At 36.1% G+C, this 25,055-nt stretch overlaps 1 protein-coding gene across 3 annotated transcripts in view; it reads left to right on the forward strand.

Moving 5' to 3' along the window:
* CBLB (Cbl proto-oncogene B) overlaps positions 1–25,055 on the forward strand; it is a 226,173-nt gene that overhangs the window by 142,446 nt on the left and 58,672 nt on the right. For all 3 annotated transcript variants that reach the window (XM_079767368.1, XM_079767367.1, XM_079767369.1), the window contains exons 10-12: positions 5,048–5,251; positions 19,713–19,898; positions 23,645–24,010. In XM_079767368.1, the coding sequence (XP_079623494.1) occupies positions 5,048–5,251; positions 19,713–19,898; positions 23,645–24,010 (756 nt within the window). The remainder of the gene's footprint in view (positions 1–5,047; positions 5,252–19,712; positions 19,899–23,644; positions 24,011–25,055) is intronic.

Raw genomic sequence — 25,055 nt, forward strand, 5'->3', positions numbered from 1 at the left:
AGGGGTGACCAGGCTGGCAGAGGAGGGAAGTTGGGGGCAAACAGGCTGGCAGCGGAGTGGTTAGGGAGTGATCAGGGTGGCAGGCAGAAGCGGTTAGGGGCAATCAGGAAGGCAGGCAGGCAAGCAGTTGGGAGCCAGCAGTCCTGGATTGTGAGAGGGATGTCTGACTCTCACAATCCAGTGAGATCGGGCCTAACGGGCAGTCGGACATCCCTCGAGGGGTCCCAGATTGGAGAGGGTACAGGCTGGGCTGAGGGACAACCCCCCTCCGTGCAAGAATTCCGTGCACCGGGCTTCTAATGTTTATTATAAAAAACGAAAGAAGGTATTTATTGAAGAGATAAAATCCATGTGAACAATATTTAAAACAGAAAGGATATGGAAGGTAACTGACATGATGATAATGAGATGATTCTGGTATCATTTATTAAGATTTTTACTTAAGAGGCCTGGTGCATGAAAGTTCATGTACTGGAGGCGGGGGGTCCCTCAGCCTGGCCTGCCCCCTCTCACAGTCCAGGAGCCCTCAGGGGAGGGAGGCGACCCGGTGATCAGGGGTAGGCGATATCCCCATCACACCTCTGCTGCTGCCACTGCTAGCAGTGCAAGCCTCGGCCAGCCCTGGTTACCTGAGCCTTGGGCTGGCCCTGGGTGGCAGGGCAGCTGCCATCAGAGGTTTGCCTGTGCCTTGGGCTGGCCCTGGGTGGCTGGGAAGCCGCCATCTGAGGCTTACCTGCACCTTGGGCCGTGGGTGGCTGGGGGGCTGAGGAGACTGGGGGACTCTGGAGGCAAGCCGTACACCTGCCGCCCCTGCAGGGCTGAGGGGACTGGGTGCCACCATCTTGTGGCTGTGGGTGCCACCATCTTTGAGGGTGTTGCTGTCAATTAGCATATTCCCTCCTTATTGGCTGTGGGTGCCACCATATTTGAGAGCGGGGCAGTCAATTAGCATATTCCCTCCTTATTGGCTGTGGGTGCCACCATCTTTTCAACAGTTTGAGGGTCAATTAGCATAGTCCCTCTTTAGTATATTGGATGGTAAATTTGCGAGGAAAATAATTTTTTCCTATTTTTTGTCAATGTTGATTTGTTCTCAGGTTACCTAAAGTTATATTTATATTTAATCATACCTAATAATAGAGAAACATGTAAATTGACCGTACCTCCGCTACACCCACAACCAATCAAAATGAGTATGCAAATTAACCCAACAACAGTGGTGGTTAATTTGCATACATCCCTGGGTCCCGGGAACCTCCTTGGCACCCAGGTCACTCCCAGCCGGCCATCGGGCAGAGGCTTTAGGCTTGGGAAGGGGCCGAGCCTACGATTGGAGGGGCGGGAGTGTCCCCTTCCCAAGTCTAAAGCCTGGGACGGAGGCTTTATGCTTGGGAAGGGGCTGAGACTGCGATCGGAGGTACAGGGGGGTGGGGAACCCCTTCCCAAGCCTAAAGCCTGGGGCGGAGGCTTTAGGCTTGGGAAGGGGCCGAGCCTGGAATTGGAGGGAAGGGGGAAAAAAATCAATGGAAACATATCCTCAGGTGAGGATAAAAAGAAAAATAAAGAAAGAGATGTCATATCCTATGAAAGACACATCTTGAAAATGCTTAAAGAAAGTTGTCATTTTTTCATGGTGAAGGGACAAGTCGGTGTTGATGAAAATACCTTGGCGGCTATGGTGACTGGCAGTGACTGCAGCAGCAGGGTGATGGGGCTGGCGCCTTCCCTTGATCAGCCCGGTCGCCTCCCGCAAAGGGAGGCCAGACTGCAGCTTAGGTCCGCTCCCAATGGGGAGCGGGCCTAAGCCATCAGTAGGACATCCCCTGAGGGCTCCCAGTATGTGAGAGGGGGCAGGCTGGGCTGAGGGACCCCTCCCCAGTGCACGAATTTCATGTACCGGGCCCCTAGTATAATTATAGCAGTGATTTTCAACCTTTTTCATCTCATGATATACATAAACTAATTACTAAAATTCTGTGGCACATCAAATATATATTTTTTGCTGATCTGACAAAAACAAAAAAACATGTATAATTTTTATTCATTCACACCAGATGCCTCTTGTTGTGTTGGCTGTTGTCATTTTTTTATTTGACAATCTAAGGGAAAAGAGGTCAGTGCCCCTGACCATAAATAGTCAGGAATTGCATGTTTAAAAAATTTTTGTGGCACACCTGTTGGAAATCGCTAATTTATGGTATTAATGGTTGGCATATATCTGAATTACTTTATTATGAACATATTACATAGTAAAATTTCAGATGAGCTTAGTACTCCCGATAACTTCTGTATCTTTTGTTTTGGGGGTATTTCTTATTTGAGGAAGTGAAATCTACTGAGTCAATTAGAATGGTGGAGTCCCAAGTACTTCCTCTTAACATTCTGAGAATGTTAATATGTTGGAGGCTAGAAAAGGAGTTATTTATTGGTCTTTCTTTTTCTTTAACGCATGCTCCTTGATCTTGCATTAAGTATATGTTGACAGAAACATTATTTTAATTATCGATGCCCAAGCTGATGAGTTACTATATGCCTGTGGAAGACATCCCTCATGGGTAGTCAATCAACCATCTAACAGAAACCAGGGCAGAGCACCACAGTGGCATTTGAGAATTTATGGCGAAACTTAATTTGCATATGACAGTAGTCAGTTTACAGAGAAAGAGGGTGAGTGAAGTCCTATTACAGTAAATACCACTAGGGAGACACATTTAGTGTGATCTGTTTGCAAATTAAAAAGGATGTACATTGCAGCTGTTGTTTTGATCTAGTGAGTAATATTAACTCTCAACAAAGATAAAGCTGAACAGAAGATAACTTTTGTGGTATATACATAAAACAGCTACTCTAACACACATCAGTGATTTGTATAGCATTTTAGGTTGGAGAGATGAAGTAAAACCTAAATTGGGTTTTAGATTAACTGGTCCCAGGCTTTTTCTTTTATCATCAAGTTGTTACTGCCTTTTAGCCCTTCCCTTTCCAAACTTAATCTTTGTAGTTACCCTTTGTTTGGAAATAGATGAAAAACTGTAAATCATTTTTAACCAAAACAACATGCAAATTGGCCTTGAGGGTTCTAAGAGAAGCCTTTGGAGCTGAGTATAGTGGCTCACACATTCTTGGGAATGCACTAAAAATAGTATGACTTCAATGTTTTAGACTGAGTGGACTAATTTTTAGTAATAATTATTTGTAGTTAGACCTTAAAAGATTTTCTATTTGTAGATATACAGACTAAAACATTTACAGATGAATTTATGTAATTTGTAGGATATTCTTCAAAGTAATCCAAGAGTGGAGGGAGCAAGCAAAAGGACAGGTGAATCAGGATTGGGGAATTGGTAATGGTTGAAGTTGTGTGATAGGCACATATGGATTCATTATACTTTCTCTCTGCTTTTGTATATGTTTAAATCTTTCTCTAATTTTTTTTTCAATGTACGAATGAATGAAGTGTCCACTTACAGACCAGAGTACTGTTTTCCATCCTCCATACAGCAAAGACACAGGGAACATCAGCTCTTTCACATCTTGCTCTTATATATTAGAACAACCCTTTTGAAATTATTTTATGCAGATCTGTAAGAAAATTCCAGTAGTGGCACACAATATAGATCCCTTTTGACTTTTATAATAAGGGGATTTTACCCAGATGACAACATATATTGAATGTGTACTTAAATTTAATGTTCTTGTTATTGAAAGGTTTAGTTTTGCTTAAATATTTACTCCTGTGCTAGAAAATATCAGGGTAAGATATTTTCAATTTTATCATTCATAAAATGTGGAGCAAATAATATTTAAGTTGCCTCGAAGCCCACCTGAGCACGTGTGGAAATAAACGTCACATGTACTCACTCAGGTCCGGTGGGCTTTAAGGCAACTTAAATACGTATAAGCATGTCTATATATTTTTTTCCACCACTTTGTTTCAACTATTTTACCATTCTAAGTTTCTTTCCTAAATTATGTAACACTAGATAAATAAGGGAATGTTGCAATTTCTTCTCATTAACCAACCCAAAGAGTGTTTGTTTGTATGTGTTCCTTTGATCATTTCTGTGGCAATGTAGATTTCACTTTGCTGATCTGAGTGACAATTTGGAAAGAACTACCTACCTACCACAGGATCTGCCACAGAGGAGTTGTTTAGTCACTGTCCCATGAGAGGAGAGTGAGAGTGTTATTTCACTGCTAGTCAGTGTGTCACTGCAGGGCAGGTAGATCACCAGTTTCCCAGCATACCAAGGGGAAGGGGCAGTCTTGAATTAAGTACTGAATGGTTTCTTTAAAGATGTCAGTTTCCTTTGCATGTCTTGTCTCTAAAATGGTTCTAATTCATGTCATTTCTGCCTTTCAGTGATTTTATGATTTTTACTTTCTCTTAAATGAAACACTACTAAATTCAGGGTAAAATGCAGAAACAAAAATACAGTGGTCAATATAGTATACCATCTATCTTCCTTTTTTATATATATTTTTATTGATTTCAGAGAGGAAGGGAGAGGGAGAGAGAGAAACATCAATGATGAAAAAGACAGGCAATTAAAATGGCACTATTTAGCCATAGTTTTATGCACAGGAATTTTTCCAGAATGGATTTTAAAATGAATTATTCCGATTGTTTCTATTATTTTATTTATAATGAACTTTTGTAAAAAATGTTCTTTTTATAAAATGTTTAGCATTGGTGCCTTTTGTTAAAGAGGGATATGATTCAACTTCTCGTTTCTGCAGGACTAAAGTTTGATACATTAAAATTATTAGCGAAGATTCAGTAAAATTAGGTTAGGTTCCTTTTCTTTGGCAAAGCAAACTTTTTTAAAAAAATAATTTTTTTCTGTAAAAGTTTGAAATTAGAAATACTGTACATTTATCATATATTTTGGCTTTCTGTTCTATTCCACTACTGTTTCCCCTACCCCCACTGACTTGCCAAAAACTCTTTTTTGCAACTTTGTTTTATACTTATAAAACTTTGGTTCCTCCAAGTACTGTTTTATTTAAACAAAGACCAATCAGCACATTTTATGTGTTTGTTCAGGAGTCAGATGGCCAGGGCTGCCCCTTCTGTCGCTGTGAAATAAAAGGAACGGAGCCCATAATTGTGGACCCCTTTGATCCAAGAGACGAAGGCTCCCGGTGCTGCGGCATTATGGACCCCTTTGGAATGCCGATGCTGGACTTGGATGATGACGATGACCGAGAGGAGTCCTTGATGATGAATCGGTTGGCAAATGTTCGAAAGGTAAAACTGGAAAACATAGGTGTAATTAGGCTGGTGTGTGGGCATGAAAAAAAAACGATGCTGTTACAAATGCAGTGTGACTGAGTGTGTTTTGGAAAGAAAGATTCAGGCATCAAAAGGAAGGTGAAGATAGAAGTTGTGTTGACATAACTTTGTGAGTTCACTGAGAATGGATGCAACTGCCCAGTTGGTGTTATGTAACCAAGCGCACCAGAGACTAGTCAATGAACCAGAATGCCAATTGAGTAATTTACAAACTAGAAATAGAAGGATCAAGAGAGCTGTACTCTAGATATCAAGCTAGTCTCTGTACAGTAAGATACATGAATTTCAGATTTATTCAGAACTTTTGTGCTCTCAATGTAAGTGAAATGGCAATGAGTAGTATTAAAGAGCCTGCAAATACTATGTGAAGGTGCCTGCCAACTCATGGCAGGCATGGCTAATCAATCATGGCCCCCTTCCCCGCTGTATTCAGACTTGGCCTACACAGCCTGTGGGACCTCCACTGCAATTCATTAGGATTTGGCAGGTAACTGGAAATCTATTTGCCAGGGTGGAGTGCTGATAAGGTGAAATGGCATCAGGTTGTATTTGCCATATGCATCTCTCTTTCTGGTAGGAAATCACTTGATGCAGAGAACATAAATGGCTATTCAAATGCAAATTTAAAATAATTAACATTTAATAAAATTTTAAAATTTCATTTCTCACACACACTTGACATATTTTAAATGCTTAGTGGCCACTTGCATTGTGGCTACTGAATTAAACTTGACAGGTATAGAACATTTTCTATAGGTATTGAAGTATCTAATGAAGGTAGATATAATAGAAGTTTCCAGTAGATAATTCTATTGGACACAGTTTCATTAGATCATTCTTACAGGTTCTGCTGGAAGAAACTAGGTCTTGGTACAAAAGATCTTTCATTTAAATTTAATAACCTAATTGTCTTAGTTTTGTCTGGATATATGACTGTGATTTAGCACTCAAATCAGCAGATTATGGCCTGTTTTTGTTTGGTTTTCTGTGAGCTAAGAATGATTTTACATTTTAAATGGTTATATATTTAAATGATTTTATAAGTACCTACATAATTTCCTTGACTTGCAAAGCCTAAAATATTCACTATCTGGCTCTTAAGAAGATTGTGGTCACCAGGCCTAGGGCACTGTAAGCATTTAAAGAATGTTTATTGAATGCACAGATAATAGGGAATGATATAAAAGTGTTTTAGAAGCATACAACAGCTCAGGTAGTCCAGGTGACTTAGATGGTAATGTTTTTTAGCTAGAAAAAGGGCATTTCAATCTTCTTTATTAAATGGATTTTTCTTCTTCCAGTGATTCATGTCAGGGGAGGCTTTACGAGCAATTCTTTTAATAATGTTGTATCTTTTACTGCTTGGGGGAAAACGGTATTTGCCATGTAGGATTTTGGGAAAAGTTGCATTCTGGGTCTATTTCCCATTGAACAAGTTGAAGCTTGAGCTCTGTTTCAGGAGGTGCACTGGCGAGTGAAAGGAGTCACTGGTAACATGAAATGAACAGAATGCTGAAGGTGGCTTGAGTGGTTTTTCCTTTACCACTGTCTCGGCCATGCATGTTTGGTTCTCCCTATGTACCCGCGAGTACTCTGGCAAGGGAGCTGAGCGAATTTTTACATTAATCTCCTCTGTAGTTTATACGAAAAAGAGAATGGTACTTTCAGACATTATTGTCCCAAAAGTATCACTTCAGTGGCTTACTAGTATTTGACAGTCAATAGTGTAATTTAATAAAGCTTTCATTTCAGTCAATTATTTCTATACATTTTTATAGCAGTTAGATATTGGAGAAATTTAAAGAACTTGTAATTATTTCTTTTTAAGTTGAGGAATCATATTTCAATGTAATGCCTTTATGTGCACTGATCTTCTAGTCAATTAAACAGACTGGATTTTATAATATTTCATAAATCGCTGCCACTTAGTAAAACCTAAATATTAATGTAGACAAAAGCATCAGTTATTTCTGAATAACTGGCAAAAAGATTGTTGACCCTGTGTTCCCATAACATGCTATATGTACTTCTATTTCAGTAGAAGTACTGAATTGTTAGTGTTTTATTTAGAGGATGTCTTCTCTGTGAGACTATTATTTCTTAAGACTAGGGCCAGTGTCTTACTACCTTTGAGTTCCCTGGCACCTACACACATTCAGCGAATATTTACTAAATGTTCTTTGAGGCCAGTGACCTGATCCTATACATCTTTTTACCTTTGTTCCAATCTGAAGACGATATATATGTACAATACATCAAATTGTAAGTTTTATCCAGTTCTGTCATATAGCTGAGATTATAAACAAATATAACACGGTCATTTTGACATCGTAGCTCTTCTGCCAGAATTTTACTCCTCTATGTTTATTTAATCTTTCTGTTGCCTCATTCACTTATTCATTCATTTTAAAACTATTTCATTTTCTCAACTCCAAGAGTAACTACAGTCATTGTCAAGCAAAACGATTGATTTTTTTTATCTGCTTTTTCAAATTCTCATCTCATCTTTCTCTTCTTTTATGAATAGGTAGATGACTATATTGTGGAACCTTTCTGCCTATCTTAAGCGTACTGCAATCTTTAAATTAGTAATGATTTTCTCTAGCTGGGTTGCTCAGTTGGCTAGAGCATTGTCCCAATATGGCAAGGTTGCGGCTTCTATCCAGTCAGGCCACATACAAGAAGCAACCAATGAATGCATAAGTAGAACCAATCTCTCTCTCTCTCTCTCTCTCTCTCTCTCTCTCTCTCTCTCTCTCTCTCTCATTCTCTCTAAAATTAATCAACACATAAAAAAAAATATAATGCTTTCATCATATCATAGTAGACTAAGCTGTTTGTATATTCCCGTTACCTTGGTGAGATCCCATCCAACAGCTGGAGTTTATAAATAGTAGCATGTTAAACATATAGACTGTATTATTATAAGTTAAATATGTTTCATAATGCTAATTTTACAGATGCAAGTAGAACTTACAGATCTATAATACAGTGTATTGATTGCCTTCCTTGGCATAGGCTGTTTTAGGATTTTAACTGGAACATGTTTTAGATTTTGCTTCAAGTTGTACCATTGCCTGTGTTCTTGATCTGTCAGAATTTCTAGGATAATTAGATCTGATGTGAGCCCTCAAAGGAATTCCAGGGCATGATTGGTAGGATCACATCCTTCTCTCTGACTTCAGGGAGATCAGAGCTTAGAAAAGGTATCTATTGCTAGTCAGAATTTTGTTTCATTTTGCCAAAGATGTAAAGGAGAGCCTTAATATTTCCTTAGTAATTATGTTGATATAATGTATTATTATTCACCAAATACATAAAATTACAAGCAAACTAAGGATTTGCATACAAAATAAAAAATATTGACAGACTGAACTAGTATATGAACCCAGATTAATTCATTTGGTTTTAAACATTATATTTTTAAAAAACAGTATTTAAAATATAAACTATTTGCCATAAAAGAACAAAAATTGTTGTGACCTTAGGTCAAGGGAATAATTTGTCTTATAGTTTTATATACATTCTCCTAATGTTGCTGTCATCCATTAAAACACATCCTACTAATTAAAAACTTAACATACCACCCAATTCTTGCTTTTTCTAATAAGGGTAAAGGAAGGAATCATAGTATTGCTAATCTTGAGGAAAGAGTTTGTGTGTACAGATCAGTGCCATTGAAGTGTTTTTAGAAGAGTATTGCCTTTTTAATGTGACTTAGATTCCGACTGCAGGGCTTGAGCCTTTGCTGGAGCCATAATGACAAAGATTACAACCCCAGTGAAATACAGAAGTCAAAATAAACATCCACAGTGTAGAGCATGATTCTCCACAAAGGAGTTCTGCCTCCCAAGGGTGTTCAGAAATATGTGGGGACATTTTTGGTTTTCATGGTGACTGATGGGCAGGGAAAACCACTGTTGTTTAGTGGGTGGGGCCAGAGATGTGAAACATCAATACCACCCAAGAAGAATCATGCTGACCACCTGCCAGTCATCCTTACTTCTCCCACCATGCCCACAGGTACAGTCAGGGATGACAGTAAGCAATCCAGAGCCACAGGTTCATGTTTGCCATTTAATTGCATTAAGTTTTCTGATTTTCTTAAAGCTCTTCCTGCAAATTAGTAGCATTTTCTTCATTAGTATGTGATTAACAAAGCAAACACTGCTTTCCAAGTGCTACGTGATGTTATAGGGGACCTTGAAGATATCCTCCTATATAATAAAAGCCTAATATGCTAAGTGTCTGGTCGTCTGGTTGTCCGTTCAACCAACCAAAGTGTAATATGCTAATGATATGCTAAGGCTGCTCAACCGCTTGCTATGACATGCACTGACCACCAGGGGGAAGACGCTCGGTAGGTTAGCTTGCTGCTGGGGTCCGGCTGATTGGGACTGAATGAGAGGTGCCAGACATACCCTCCCTTGGCCCTCCCCGGCTGGCCAACCTCTCGTGTCCCTCCAGGCCCCTATCGTGTGCCGGTGGTGTCCCTTGGCCTGGCCTGTGCCCTCTTGCAATCCGGGACCCCTCGGGGGATGTCAGAGAGCCGGTTTCGGCCCGATCCTGCAGGCCAGGCCAAGGGACCCCACTGGTGCACGAATTTGTGCACTGGGCCTCTAGTTGTTATATATTCCACAAAAAAAAAACACACACACAAAAAAAAAAACAGTTGGAATATGTAGTCATTTAGGAGAAGCAAGCACTTGAACTCTTGTACTTGACTTGGCCTCTCCTGGTGGACCTTGAGCTCTTGGAGGGTAAAATGGCCCCTAGCTCTTCTTTTCATTGTCAGAGACTGGCATAGTATTATGCATAGTATGGCATTGAGAAAGGTGGTGTTGTTTTTTTACTTAGTGTTCAGTGGTGACACAGTTCCTAACTGTACTTTTCTTAAAGCTATGGTCCCTGTAGTCCATCAATCTGGATTCATGTTCTAGTTTTGCTACTTAATAACCGTGTGCTTTGTGTTGCTTATTTAACCCTGTGCCTCATGCCTCGGTGATCTTGTCTGTGAAACCCTACCTCTGAGGGTTGAGATTAAATGAATTAATATATGTAATGCCATTGGAACAGTCCTGGTACATAGTATACATTAAGTATTAGTTGTTATTAACATTAATTTTTTATATAATGTTACTTAAGACTCCTGAAATATTGTTGTACTTCTGAGAATTAAATAACAGTATGTTTGAGACATTTATGGAAGTTTTATTTTTTTAATTTTAGATACTGTTATTAGACACCAAAACTATATTAGCTTGACAAGCAGTTGGTTGTAATTTTTTAATGTATCAATATCTATACATAGCTATGATTTCATTACATGGTCACATTAAAATAATGTACTCAGAAACCATCTTTTATGTGCAAAACTCAGAGAAAATGCAAAGTTGCCGACATGTCAGCTGAGACTACATTTTAAGGACTGAATAATTTGCATGAGCTTACGAATTTTATTTTCTACATACGTAAATTGAAATGATTAAATATTCTCTAAAGTAGTAACTCAATAGTAATTGCTTAATAAAACCAGCTGTGCCTGGTATTTTGGAGCAAATAGGTGTTTCACATAAGAGCATTTTTCAATGACTGAAGTTTATTCCTTTAATTCTCAGGATGTTCTTGTTTTTCAGCTATTTTTATGGAAATATTTCTGAATTACATGTCACCTTTCCCTGACTGCTCAAAATTGGTTATGCAGCTATGTGAACCAAAGGGCATAAGAAGCCATTACAATCAACATGACATACTTCTCAAAGCTTACATTTTGCTACAAGATTTAAGGGGAGGTTGCACGAAAAGAGGGGAACCATATATTTAAATTAAAATCACATATATTTGTATCAGGATTCAAAATTCATAGAAATGTTTAAAGTAAAATGTGAAACTTTAAAGAATGTTCAGGGTTATGGAACCTGGAGATTACATCCTTCTCATAAAAGGTGCTTCAAGGAGAAGCAGTATAACTCTGTATAGTTAACAGTGTTTCACATTTTAATGAAACTGTGCCCTTGGGGTTATTCTACTTGTGAGGCTGTTTGCACTTCTTTAAAGTAGACTCTGTTGGCAGTTTTATTGACTGCCTCCCTGTCAAACCTCAAAGAGAAGTCAGCTCTTTAATCCAATCACTATTTCTCCAAGTATGCTTCAGTTTTCCTGTTCTTCATTGCTTCTAATTGTGGTATCTAAAAATTTCCAGAAGTTATTAGTGGAACATGAATAATAACTTAAAATAGTGAACATCACTTTACACAAACACACATCCATGTTCTTAGTAAAAGTAGGAAGGTGCCTACCTACATTTCCTTCCTACAGGGAGAAAAGCAGCACAATTCCTCCCTCCCTCTTGTTAGAGGGCTTTTTTGTTGGTGGTGGTTGTTTTGCTTTGTGTTGTTTTTATTTTAAGACTTTCACAAACAGCAGTTTGGTGGTTGCCAGCAGAAAGGGTGCAGGGAGAAGGGAGTCCTAATATATTGTGACAGGAGACTTGACTTTGGGTGGTGGGCACACAGTGCAATAGACATATCTTGTAACAAAGAAACCCACACCTGAAACCTGTTTGTTCATGTTGACCAATGTCACCCAGTAAATTTAAAAAATTAAAAAAAAAAGATTGAACTAAAAAGAAAAGACTTTCAGAGCTGTTTTAGAGCTTTTGGATCAGTAAAATTGAGGGAGCCCTACAAAGATTTCTCATACACCCCCTGCTCCCACACATGCATAACCTGCCCCATTATTAACATCCCCCATCAAAGTGGTACATTTGACAAACCTCTGTTGGCACCTCATTACCATCCAAAGTCCGTAGTTTATATTAGGGTTCATTTTGGGACTTGTTCGTTCTATGAGTTTGGACAAATGTATAGTGATTCAAATCCACTGTTAGTTTCATGCAGAGAATTTTCCCTGCCCTAAAAATCTTCAGTGTTCTGCCTGTTCATCTCCCTCACCCCACTCCCCAGCAACCATTAGTCTTATTTTTTTAACCATTAACCTTTTTACTGTCTCCCTAGTTTTGTCTTTTCCAGAACGTCATATAGTTTGAATTGTATGTACATAGCCTTCTCAGATTGTTTTTTTCCTGTAGTAATATGCAGTAAGATTCTTCCATGTCTCTTAATGGCTTGACATTTTAGTACTAGGTAAGTTTCCATTGTTTCGATGTAGCACATTTTATTTATTCATTTATCTACTAAAGGGTATCTTGGATGCTGCCAAGTTTTGGCAATTAAGAATAATTGCGATGAATATCTGTGTTCAGGTTTTTGTGTGGACAAAAGTATTCAACTCCTTAGGGTAAATACCAAAGAGTTTGATTACTGTATTATACGGTAAGAGTATGTTTAGTTTGTAAGAAACCACCAAACTGTCTTCTAAAGTGTTTGTACTGTTTTGCATTTACACTACCAATGAATAAGTGTTCTTGTTCCTCGACATCCTCATCATCATTTGGCGTTGTCAGTGGTTGGGGTTTTGGCCATTCAAAAAGGTGTACAGTGTTATCTCGTTGTTTTAATTTATATTTCCCTCATGACATATGCTGTGCAGCATATTTTCATATGTTTATTTGCCATCTCTATATCTTTGTGAGGTTTCTGTTAGGGCTGTTGGCCCTCTTTTTAGTACAATTGTTAGTTTTCTTAATTGTTGAGTTTTAAGAGTTCTTTGTATATTTTGAATAAAAGTCCTTTTATCAGATGTGTCTTATATATATTTTTTCTTCTAATCTGTGGCTTGTCCTTTTCTTGATTGTGTCTTTCAAGAGTAGACATTTTTAATGTTAATGATGCCCAGATTTTCAATTATTTCTCTCATGGATCATACTTTTGTTGTATTAAAAAAGTGATCCAACCAAACCTAGAGCCATCTATATTTTTCTTGTTTTCTTTTAGGAGTTTGCTGATTTTGCATCAGGTTTGTAATCCATGTTGAATTAATTTTTGTCAGAGTGTATGGTCTGTATCTAGATTCTTTTTTTTTCTTTTTTTGCATGGGGATGTCCAGTTGTTTTCAGCACTATTTATTGAAAGACTATTTCCACTCCATTGTATTATATTTGCTCCTTTATCAAATATCAGTTGACTATTTATGTGAGTCTAATTCTAGGCACTATGTTATATTGCATTGATGAAGTTGGCTATTCTTTGCCAATAGCACACATGTTTGATTACTGTAGTTATAGTAAGTCTTGATGTCAGGTAGTGTCATTACTATAGTTTTGTTCTTCTCCTTCAATATCGGAACTTTAGAATCAGTTTTATGATAACCACAAAATAACTTGCTGGGATTTTGACTGGGGATGCACTGAATCTGTAGATCAAGTTGGTAGAACTTTTCTTTTTCACTTTGAGTTTCTCCTTGAATTCCTATAGATTGAGGCTTCTGGAAATATGACTGAATAAGCAGGAAAGGATTCTATTGCTAATGTACTACATTCCTCATATAAGCTTTTGTTTATTATTTTAAAGGAACAGTGGTACAGATACTACAAAATGTATGAACATAAATCATTTATAATTATCCTATAAATAACATGTGTGTGTAAATGTTTTTCTAATGGATACCTTCTGAATAACATTCTGTATAGATGATTTTTTAAAGACTTTAGACTGTTATGTTCACAAATTAATATAAAGAAGAAGGAATACAATAGTTAATAGAAAGAAAAATACACTTAGAACATTATATTTTTGTGATAAAATTTTTATAAGTGCCCTTCATTAATTTTCATGCATTTAGAGGGAAGTGTTGAGCCTCTAAGAGCCCTCCTCATCATTTGTATAATATGCGTATCTATCTTGTTCAGATATGAAAATTCATTAAATAAAAATCTTGTTAGAAATATTATAAAATTGACTTTGATTATCTCCTAGATTGTCAGAAATCCCATCTTAGTAGTAATTGGAGAGGTTTTCTCTTGTCCTGTTTTTAATAATATCTTGCCTGGGTTTGAAGTCTCTTAACAAATGTTTTTCCATTTCCATTATAATAGATCTTATTAAAGCTTTTATAAAAAGTCACTCTTAAAAAAAAGTTATGGATAAAATGAAGTGACTAAAATTGAGTGAGTCCCTGATTATTATTGGTAATTGCTGAGCATGCTGAGACAGGCTTTTGACTACTTTACTTTTTGGACCTTTTCTATCAGAATTTTCTGTTAAAATTATAAATTCGGATCTCTCTATTCACTATGGTAGTCATTAGCATCCCATTCTAAGTGCTAAAGAATTCTGTAAATTTTGTCAGAGAAATAAAGAATAGCATTTATGCATTTCAGGAAGCGAAGGCCTGGGAATAGTTGGTGAGTAGGTAGACATAAAAGAATCAAATGTGGTCTTTAAATCTCTAGAGCTCCAGGATTCCAGTTTGTTAAAGAGGTACTCATCAGCTACTAGTATTAAAAAACTTGTGAAAAATTCTTAGACTCATATGCTGGCATGCTGATAATACAGGTGCCCAACTTTTGTATTTTGAAAGGAGTTGAAATGAAAAAAAAAAAAGACCTATTCTGAAGTTCTAAAAGCAAATATATTACTAGAAAAAAAATGTTATACACAAAATCAAGATAAAGGAATAGAATTATACAAATCAGCTATCCGGTGATTTGAAGTCATAGCTCCATTCTTCCCAAATCTTGCAGTTACCTCTATATAAATGAATTTTAATAATGTGCAATAAATTCTGTCCACATCCTATTTCCTATGTTTTACTAGTTAACTTTTGCATAGTTTTCTATTTTGTTATCTTAACTTAATAAAGTGGATAGCTAAAAATGAAGGAATAACAAAGAAAGGAATTCACTTAAGGCAGTGGCAAAAAGGACAGGATCCTTTTAAGAATGCCTTATTGAAGAATGTTCTAAATAATGAGGAGAAAAAAAATGAAATAAAACACAATTGAAAAGTCAGGAGTAGAATGCCCAAACCAAGAAAACATTTATTATAGTGAAAAGTTTGACAACATACATTCTCCTAAACTCATGAACCTACTCTTGCTCTTAAACTACTTTTCTTCATTTTTGTGCTATTGGTCAGTGTTAATAATAGCAAATAATCCAAGCAGCATTTCTGTTTGACTTTTGAATGCCTTGTAAGTTTTTAGTCTGGAAATAATCCATTTGTTTAGATATTTGATTTTGTCACTGTTGCTTTGTTTAGGCCTGGTAGTGAGAGGAATTGTGGAGGACAAAAAGGAAATGGGAAGAGTGAGAACATTTTGTTTAAAGATATCCCTAATAGCGTTATCTTCTCACAGTGAAAATGGGCAGACTTTGACTGGATGTATAATAGATTGCATCTGTCACTTCTATATCAAAAATAGTCAGTGTTCCTAACTATATCATCCAAACAAAGGTTAAATGTTTTATAGCAGCGTATTTTATCATATTTCATTTAATTTTATTAATTCATAAAGTCTCCACAAAATAAATTAACCTTATTCTGTAATCCACCAGAAACCATAGCAGTAGGCAGTGATTTTTGCATGGCATTTAAAGTTTTAGCTGAAATTTAAATCTTCCATATAGGAAATATGTGCAAATGAAGTCAGATTATACATTTAATTATGTGGTTATGTGGTTTTCTTTAAAAAAATCTTATTCTTTATAATCAGTTGGCTTTAGACCTTTATCTTGACAGCTACACTTGAAATTCACATTCCAATCAAGTATATCCCTATCAACAAAATGCTTACCTTTTATTATTCAATATTTAAATAAAATTTTCCTGTTCTCTCCTCAAGATGTTTTAGGTAAATATTTTAAATCTGTATTTCTAGATAGAATAAGAAATAGTAGTTATTCTGAGGAATACAAGACAAATCAGTAAGAGGTGCATAAGAAATAGTAATTATTCTAAGGAATACAGGACAAATCAGTGAGAGGTGATTAAATTAGCACAATCTTAGAATTTAAACCTGAGGATGGATTCCAGTATTGTTGTTCGTTGTTGTTTATCCCCCCAAACTCCCTTTGTCACCTATCAGAAGTAGAGAAAGATAAATGACTTAAGTGATCTATGGAAGAAGAAGGCAAAATGAGGGGCTAAGAGGAATGTTTGTGGAATCTATGAAGAGAATAATAGAATCAGTAGACTAAAGATGACTGGATATATCCCTTTGTCACTCCTGATGACTACCTATAACAAGGAAATTATGATACTTTAAAAATTAAAGTTCTTTACAGTTGACTATTGAATGTTCAAATATTATATAGATACAGGCATAGTTTAAAGAAGAAATAATTTGGATCTACATTAAATCAATCTATTTTGCTTCTCTATTTTCAGAAGGGAAAAATGGCTTTCCTTTCTTTTCTGTAAGTTGAACTGGTAAGTTTGATGTCATGAATTTTTAATGTCTCATCTAAACATTTATTTATGAGCTGGGGTGTGAAGCATTGTGTTAGGCTTCTTTGTTTCTTAGACTTTCAAGTAGGAAGGAAATAAAAATGGTAATTATTCAGATAAATTAAAAATGACCTTTTATGTGACCAACTACTAAAAATTTTTAGAAATGTTCATAGTTAGCATTGAATTTTACCAGCAATAAAAGTTGATGCAAAGACTCAATCCTCTAATTGCGGAATTGTTTATAGAGATAACTGTATTCAGCAAAGTATAATGCATTATTATCTAAAGGGCATTGCTAAATTATCTACTATGCTTTAGGAGAACTTGGTAAAATGAGTAAGTTATGGTGAATTTAATCCACATATTCAATAAAGATAAAACATTCTTGTCCCTCTACATACAGATCTGTTCTCCACAAAATTCTTCTACCTCAGCCAACTTACTGGTACTGTAATGCTTCAAAATGAATTAATTCTTCAGGACAGTCCATAATCATTTTTAGAATATAATATGAATTGTGCTAAGCGAGGTCTGCTTCCAATTACAATCATAGCTATAAGACAGTGTGCTTGTCTGGAAATATCTACAAGTTCAAGGTTGTTGCTGCACCACACACATTGGTTTGGATGTCTGTCTCATCGACTTTTCATTATACCCTTGCCATGTCTAATAATTCATCCATTTCCAATAAAATCCACCCCATTATTTAAACATACCAGGAATTTGGTAATTGTTTAAATATTATCAATTAAAGTGGAAGTCAAGTTCTGATGGTAATGGACTGTTTCAGGTAATGAGGAACTGTTTCAGGTAATGAGGGAAGATAGTTGTAGAAGGAAAGTGCTTGGAGGAGCATATGTCTTGCTCAGTAGCCTTAGCAGTGTGTGCACCTAGCACTGAAAAATTTATCTGCAAATAACTAAATTAGTGAAGTGCAATTGTATGTTGCTTGGGATAGGAATAAATTGGGGTAGGAATTGTGTAAATGGTTTGCTTCTTGAGTTTGTTTTTTGTTTTGTTTTTTGTAAAGGAGAATAACCAGATCAACAAAGTATTTTTATCAGTTAGTTTTATTGCTAGTTTTCAGAGAATGTAATTTATCTAAAGGGAATTGGGGAGAATTAGCTGGCAGTGACATCTCCTGATCTGAATTGCTATGACATATGATGCACGTATCTTTACATCAGGAATTATTTTTGTTCTATGATCATTATTTGATAGCTTTAATTCCATAAGTTTCAAGTTCATGACCATGTAAGGCCCAATGACCTTATGGGTAGAATTGTTATTTTGTTAAGAATCACTGACTGCATTAAAATCAGTTTATAACTATAAAGTTTCTACTATTTTCTCTTTCAATTTAATAACAATTGAAGATATTTTCTTATCACAGGTAAGAGATATAAAAAGAATCTTGAAATTGCTAAAAAGAAAAGGTTCTTAAAATTGTCATGAAGTTATGTCTAAATGTATTAACCTTTTAAAAATTATTTGGCATTAATTGAAAGAGACAAAGACTTGAGATTTTAGTAATGTAATGACAGTATTCTGGCATATCTGAGGTATGGTCTTCTGTTTAGCCACTCAAATTTATTTAAAAACCTTCACAAGGGGGAACAAAACACCCCACTCCTTGAGTGTGGTCTTGTGCATAATGACTTTCTTGCAAAGAGTACAGTAGGGAAAGGGGGAGAAAACAGAGTAACTTTAAAGTTTACAGTGAAGAAACACTGACATTTAATACATCAGCCAGATAATCAAGATCAGTATCAGTATCGATAGTGTGGACCCTTGACATGAAGTGGTTCAAATGTTACTTTACCTCTGTTGTCTTTTTTATCAAACCAACAACCCCTGTCTAATCATGAGAAAAATAGAAGATAAAACCCAATTATAGTGAGGAAAGAAATTTTTACATAATGTAACTAAGTGTGGATATGAACACAAATCTGTCATCCCATCTCAGTTAGATAAAGACAGAATGGCTAAATCTTCCTCAATGTCACTAGATTTTGAATTAAATTGTCAATTTTTGACATTGACTACTATTCTAAAGGTGAGTAATGCTAGAGGCGAAATGGCTTAACAACAAGCTTAAACTCTTTATAAATACTAATATTAGGAAACAGGTGAATATCAAAGCATGTTAGATTGACAGAGAGAGTGTAAAAATTAAGCCTAGATCTCCAACAAGCTAGTTAACAGCCTTAAAAAGGAAACTGCCTAATATATCAGAACAGATTGTTGTTTGTCCTGGTGAGGCCACTTGATTAATTAGTATGGCTTTTGTACCAAGTAGCAATCAGGTTATTTCACATTAACAAAAACAACTTCCAAAGCCGAAAGGGTAATATACATAGAAATAGAAGTACTTGTTATTGGCTTTTTGATGCTATCTACCAGACAAAATGGAAAACCCGTAGTGGCATAGAAATATATTATTTTTTAGCAGAAGCACAGACTTTTATAGATTTAGTTAATCGATTTAAAAAAAATAACATTGAACTTTAAATTTCCTTTTCCATATGAAGGTTGGGGAAAAAAATACTTGGGCTCAAACCTGTTTATTTTAAATACACAATTTTTTAAAACCCTGCCTGATTTCATTGGTTTGTAGGAAAGCAGACTACACACTGGATACATACATATTTTATATGGAACGAAATGGTTTCTAAGTTCTAGAATGTGCTATAAATCAAAGACCAAAGAAAATTCTATAATACAGATAACCAAGAACAATGTGTATTACTGCATTGAATGTTTCTCCTTTCCTCTAGAATAATGTCTGCATTCAATTGTTTTTAAACTATGCTTTTGCTGTTCTTTTTTTCTCAGGCCCTTTCTGCAATATGTAGGAGAAACTTGTCCATTTATTCTTTATATAATAGCACCCTTGAGGGACAGTGTGAGCTCTTTCTATCTATTAATCAGAGTTAACTAAGTGAGTTATTTCAGCAGATGTTCGTTCAATGGCAGACACCTTCTCAAAGCCAAATGTCTTCCGTATGAAAAGCATTCACTTTACACATCAGATAAACAGCTTTGTTATATATTTTTAATTCTAGTGTGCTGATAGGCAGAATTCACCAGTCACCTCACCAGGGTCATCTCCCCTTGCTCAGAGAAGAAAGCCCCAACAGGACCCTTTGCAGATCCCACATCTCAGCCTGCCGCCCGTGCCTCCCCGCCTGGATCTGATTCAGAAAGGCATCGTTCGTTCTCCATGTAGCAGCCCAACTGGTTCGCCAAAGGTAAATCGATTTTATGAGAAAGAGAGAGTGATTTTACATGACAGTTATTGATTGCTCAGCTTCTTTTAAATTTCATTTCACATATTTCTTGTGCTCTTAATTGTTCCTGAACAATGTTGATAGGTTTCTCATTTTGTGTAAGGTGTAATCACTGTCATATTCCTAGCTTTTTTATTATAAAAGTTACATAATTATTCAGAGAGAGCACATGTCTGTAACAGCCCACTGACTTGCTAAAATAAATAGCAGAGTAAGTACAGTTATTCTATAAAGTGGATTTAAAAGGTCATTATATGTATTAAAATACTCTTATCAAATGATATTTTACACTCAGTTTCATAGTGTCATGACAAGAAAAATGTAATGAGAGTATATTTGCATAAGGGCTTAAGGTGTGATAAATTATCACCCATGTTTCAAGGTGACTCAGAAGAGAGAATTATATGTTCTTTTTATACCTGAAGCAATTAATTATAAAGAATTACATTATTTGCAGAGTAATTACATTACTGTTTAATATTAAGGACATAGTTCTAACTCAGTAAATCTAAGCCCACAGTTTATTTTAGTTCTTTGCAGTTTATGCAGATATTTTTCCAACTTTGATAAGGGCATATTTTGCAATCTTAAGCACAGGATTTAAAAAATTCCATTTGGTATTATACTTTGCAGTCTAAATTAGTTGGAAGCAAAATATTTCCTTAATATTTTGATTTCTCTATATTACAGTTAACTTGGTTTTAAGATCATATTAACACATCTTAGGATGTTATTTAGGTAGAGTTATGCAAACACACAATACATTCCTTTTAATATCAAAAGCACAAGTCAGCCCTGGCCTGGGTATCTCAATCGGTTGGAGTGTTGCCCCCATGTGCCAAGATTGGGGGTTGGAATTCTGGTCAGGGCACATACAAGAAGAAGAAGAAATAAAAGGCATCCAAATTGAAAAAGAAGTAAAATTGTCATTATTTACAGATTACATGATATTGTACATAGAAAACCCTAAAGACTTCATCAAAAAACTATTAGAACTAATAAATGAATTCAGCAAAGTAGCAAGATACAAAATTAACACCCAGAAATCTATGGCTTTTTTATACACCAATAATAAACTCATAGAAACAGAAACTAAAAAAAAACACAATCCCATTTACCATTGCAACAAAAAATTTAAGATACCTAGGATTAAACTTAACCAAGGAGGTAAAAGACCTGTAATCAGAAAATTATAGGACACTGAAAAAAGAGATCAAGGAAGACATAAACAAATGGAAGAACATACCATGTTCATGAACTGGTAGAATCAAACATCATTAAAATGTCCATATAACTCAAAGCAATCTATAGATTCAATGTAATCCCTATTAAAATACCAACGGCATACTTCAAAGACCTAGAACAAACTCTCCAAAAATTCACATGGAATTAAAAAAAAGACCCCAAATAGCCACAGCAATCCTGAGAAAGAAGAACAAAGTTGGAGGGATCACAATACCAGATATCAAGATATACTACAAGCTACTGTTCTCAAAACTGTCTGGTACTGGCACAAGAACAGAAATATAGACCAATGGAACAGAACAAAGAACCGAGAGATCAACCCAAGCCATTATGCTCAATTAATATTGGATAAAAGAGGCAAGAGCATACAATGGAGTAAAGACAGTCTCTTCAATAAATGGTGTTGAGAAAATTGGAAAGATACATGCAAAAAAATGAAACTAGAGCACCAACTTACACCATACACAAAAATAAACTCAAAATGGATAAAGGACTTAAATAAACCATAAAAATATTAGAGGAATCCATAGGCAGCAAAATCTCAGACATATGCCGAAGCAATATCTTCACCGATACAGCTCCTAGGGCAATGGAAACTAAGGAGAAAATAAGCAAATGTGACTACATCAAAATAAAAAGCTTCTGCACAGCAAAAGAAACCATCAACAAAACAACAAGAAAGCCCACTGCATGGGAGAACATATTTGCCAATGTTATCTCCGATAAGGGTTTAATCTCCAAAATTTACAGGTAACTCATACCACTTAACAAAAGGAAGATAAACAACCCAATCAAAAAATGGGCAAATGACCTAAATAGACAGTTTTCAAAAAGAAGACATACAGAAGGCCAAGAGACATGAAAACCTGCTGAAAGTCACTAATCATCCGAGAGATACAAATCAAAACAACAATGAGCTACCATCTCACACCTGTCAGAATGGCTATCATCAACAAAAGACAAGTGCTAGTGAGGATGTGGTGAAAAAGGAACCCTCTTGCACTGCTGGTGGGAATGCAGACTGGTGCAGCCACTGTAGAAAACAGTATAGTGTTTCCTCAAAAAATTAAAGAGGGACCTTCCATTTGACCCAGTAATCCCACTTGTAGGAATATATCCCAAGAAAACAAACACCAATCAGAAAGCATATATGCACCCCTATGTTCATAGCAGCACAATTTACAATAGCTAAGAATTGGAAACAGCCTAAGTGCCCATCAGCAGATGAGTGGATTAGAAAACTGTGGAATATCTACACAATGGAATTATAGGCTGCTGTAAAAAAGAAGGAATTCTTACCATTTGCAACAGCATGGATGGTCCCGGAGAGCATTATGCTAAGCGAAATAAGCCAGTCAGAGAAAGATTAATATCACATGATCTCACTCAGTTGTGGAATATAATGAACAACATAAACTGATGAATAAAAATAGAACCAGAGTCATTGAAGCATCGAACAGACTGTCCAACCTATGAGGGGAGGTAGGGGTGAGGGGGTGGAGAAATCAACCCAAGGACTTGTATGCATGCATATGAGCATAACCAATGGACACAGATGGGGGAGAGGTAAGGGCAAGTGCCTTGGGGGGTGGGTGTGGGTGGGGAGAGGTCAATGGAGGAAAAAGGAGAATTATGTAATACTTTAAACAATAAAGGATTTAAATTTAAAAAAAGAGAACCAATGAATGCATCAGTAAGTGGAACAACAAAATGATATCTGTCTTAAAAAATAAATTAAAAAAACACACAAATCATCAGATGAACCAAGTATATAAAAGTGAAAGCCCACAAGTTATATAGAGTCAATTCTGGAGCATATATACATTCATATTTCCATATAAGAATCAGAATTTTTTTCCATTTTAAGGAACCATGAAATTCAAGTGAGGACTATAAATGATGCTACTATATTATTTGTGATTTTTTACTATTCTGGTAGTAACTGATAAAACAAAGAACCAGAGCAAATTTGTTCCTTATCAAATTATATTACAGCAGTGAATACAAATATAGCAAAACCAACACTCAGTTATCCAATGATATTACAAATCAAGTTGCTTTTAAGAAAGAAAAAGAACAACAGCTTTGATGGCTTCCTCTCCTAAGTCATAGAAACGTGCAAATAAATTAATTAATGACTCTATTATTTTAATGTCATCCATTCAAAATCACCATATAATTTTGGTATTCTGCTTTTTCCTGTACAGTCCTTAAAATTTTAACATTTCAGTTTATATACTCATTTCTACAGAAATTTCTAATGAAATATATTTATAAGAGTCTTCCATTAACATTTTAAAATTTCATTAACTGGTAATAAAAAGAAACTTATAAGAAGATGACATATGGATCTAATAAAGCTCTATTATGGCTTAGAAAACAAAAGCAGTAATATAGTATTCTGGAAGTAATTTCAGTGCCTGGTACAGCTCTTGATTTTTTTTCCTCTTGTGTCTCCTTAGTCTTCTCCTTGCATGGTGAGAAAACAAGATAAACCACTCCCAGCACCACCTCCTCCCTTAAGAGATCCTCCCCCACCTCCACCTGAGAGACCTCCCCCTATCCCACCTGATAACAGACTAAGTCGCCATTTGCATCCTGTGGAGAGTGTGCCTTCCAGAGACCAGCCAATGCCTCTTGAAGCCTGGTGCCCTCGGGATGTATTTGGGACTAATCAGTCAGCAGGCTGTCGACTGGTAGGGGATGGCTCTCCAAAGCCTGGAATCACAGCAAGCTCAAATGTAAATGGAAGGCACAGTAGAATGGGCTCTGACCCAGTACTAATGAGGAAACACAGACGCCATGATTTGCCTTTAGAAGGAGCCAAGGTAAGAAATATACAAACCTGCTTAACTTCTTCTGGCAGGAGGTAGTGTAAAAGGTTGGGCAGTGTTTTTTTTTTTTGGTGTTTTTTTTTTTTTTTTGCCTAGTGTGGTACTTCCCTGCAGGTCTTTAATGAAGTCCAAGTTATAAATATTCAGAAGCTCATTAAAACTTGAACTTAAAAGAAGTTAAGGAAAGGTTCTAAGTAATGATTTAATTTTAATATGAAGACACTAGACAATTTGCCAGAGATTTATTTCACCTTCTCTTATTTCACCAAACAACTTTTTTTTCCTGTTAGTAACTTGGCGGGAGAATTAGCACTATTTTTTTTTTAATCTCCTAGTTCTGTCTAACTCGAAAAAAGTTGTGTAATTATAGCGTATCACAAATAAGCATTAGAATTGTCAGTACACCTATGCAAAGAGGTAAAATGAATCTTCTCACCAACGTAAAAACACCAAGTCCAGTTCACTGTTACAAAGCCAGCTATTTCTCCATAAAACTGAGAGAGACAGACTCTCACATATGTTGATTTCTTGAAGGATATCGCCACTCCTTTATATGTTCAGGAAAGAATTTAAACATACAGGAAACCGAAGTGGCAAAGCAAAATCACTGAGTTTAGAACTCTTAGTAAGCCCTTGGCAGAGTTGCTTATATTCTCATATTTGCTTCCATGATATTTTTGGCTCTGAGATCAGATTATCCCATCTTCCCTCAGCTAAAGGAGGCTTGCCTATTTTGAAGACTTTAATATTAAAGTGAACCCACCTCTATTGACCTTAAATTGTTATTTTAAGAAAGTAACTTATTCCTTCAATACAATGGCTTGCAGTTGATGAATTCACCCTATAATATATTCTAGAAATAAGTGTGAAATGTGACATGTACTCAACTCCTGTGTGTGTATGTGTTTGTGTCTGTGTGCACATGTGTTTGTGTGCCCCTTTATGAAGGGAGGTAATAATGAAACCTTTGTATAATATTTGACCTCTGTGATATTCTAGGATAGCCAGGATAGGAACACTGAAAACTGTCTAGGATGGC

This window comes from Cnephaeus nilssonii (assembly GCF_951640355.1).
Source record: "Cnephaeus nilssonii genome assembly, chromosome: 3".
Taxonomy (NCBI): Eukaryota; Metazoa; Chordata; class Mammalia; order Chiroptera; family Vespertilionidae; genus Cnephaeus; species Cnephaeus nilssonii.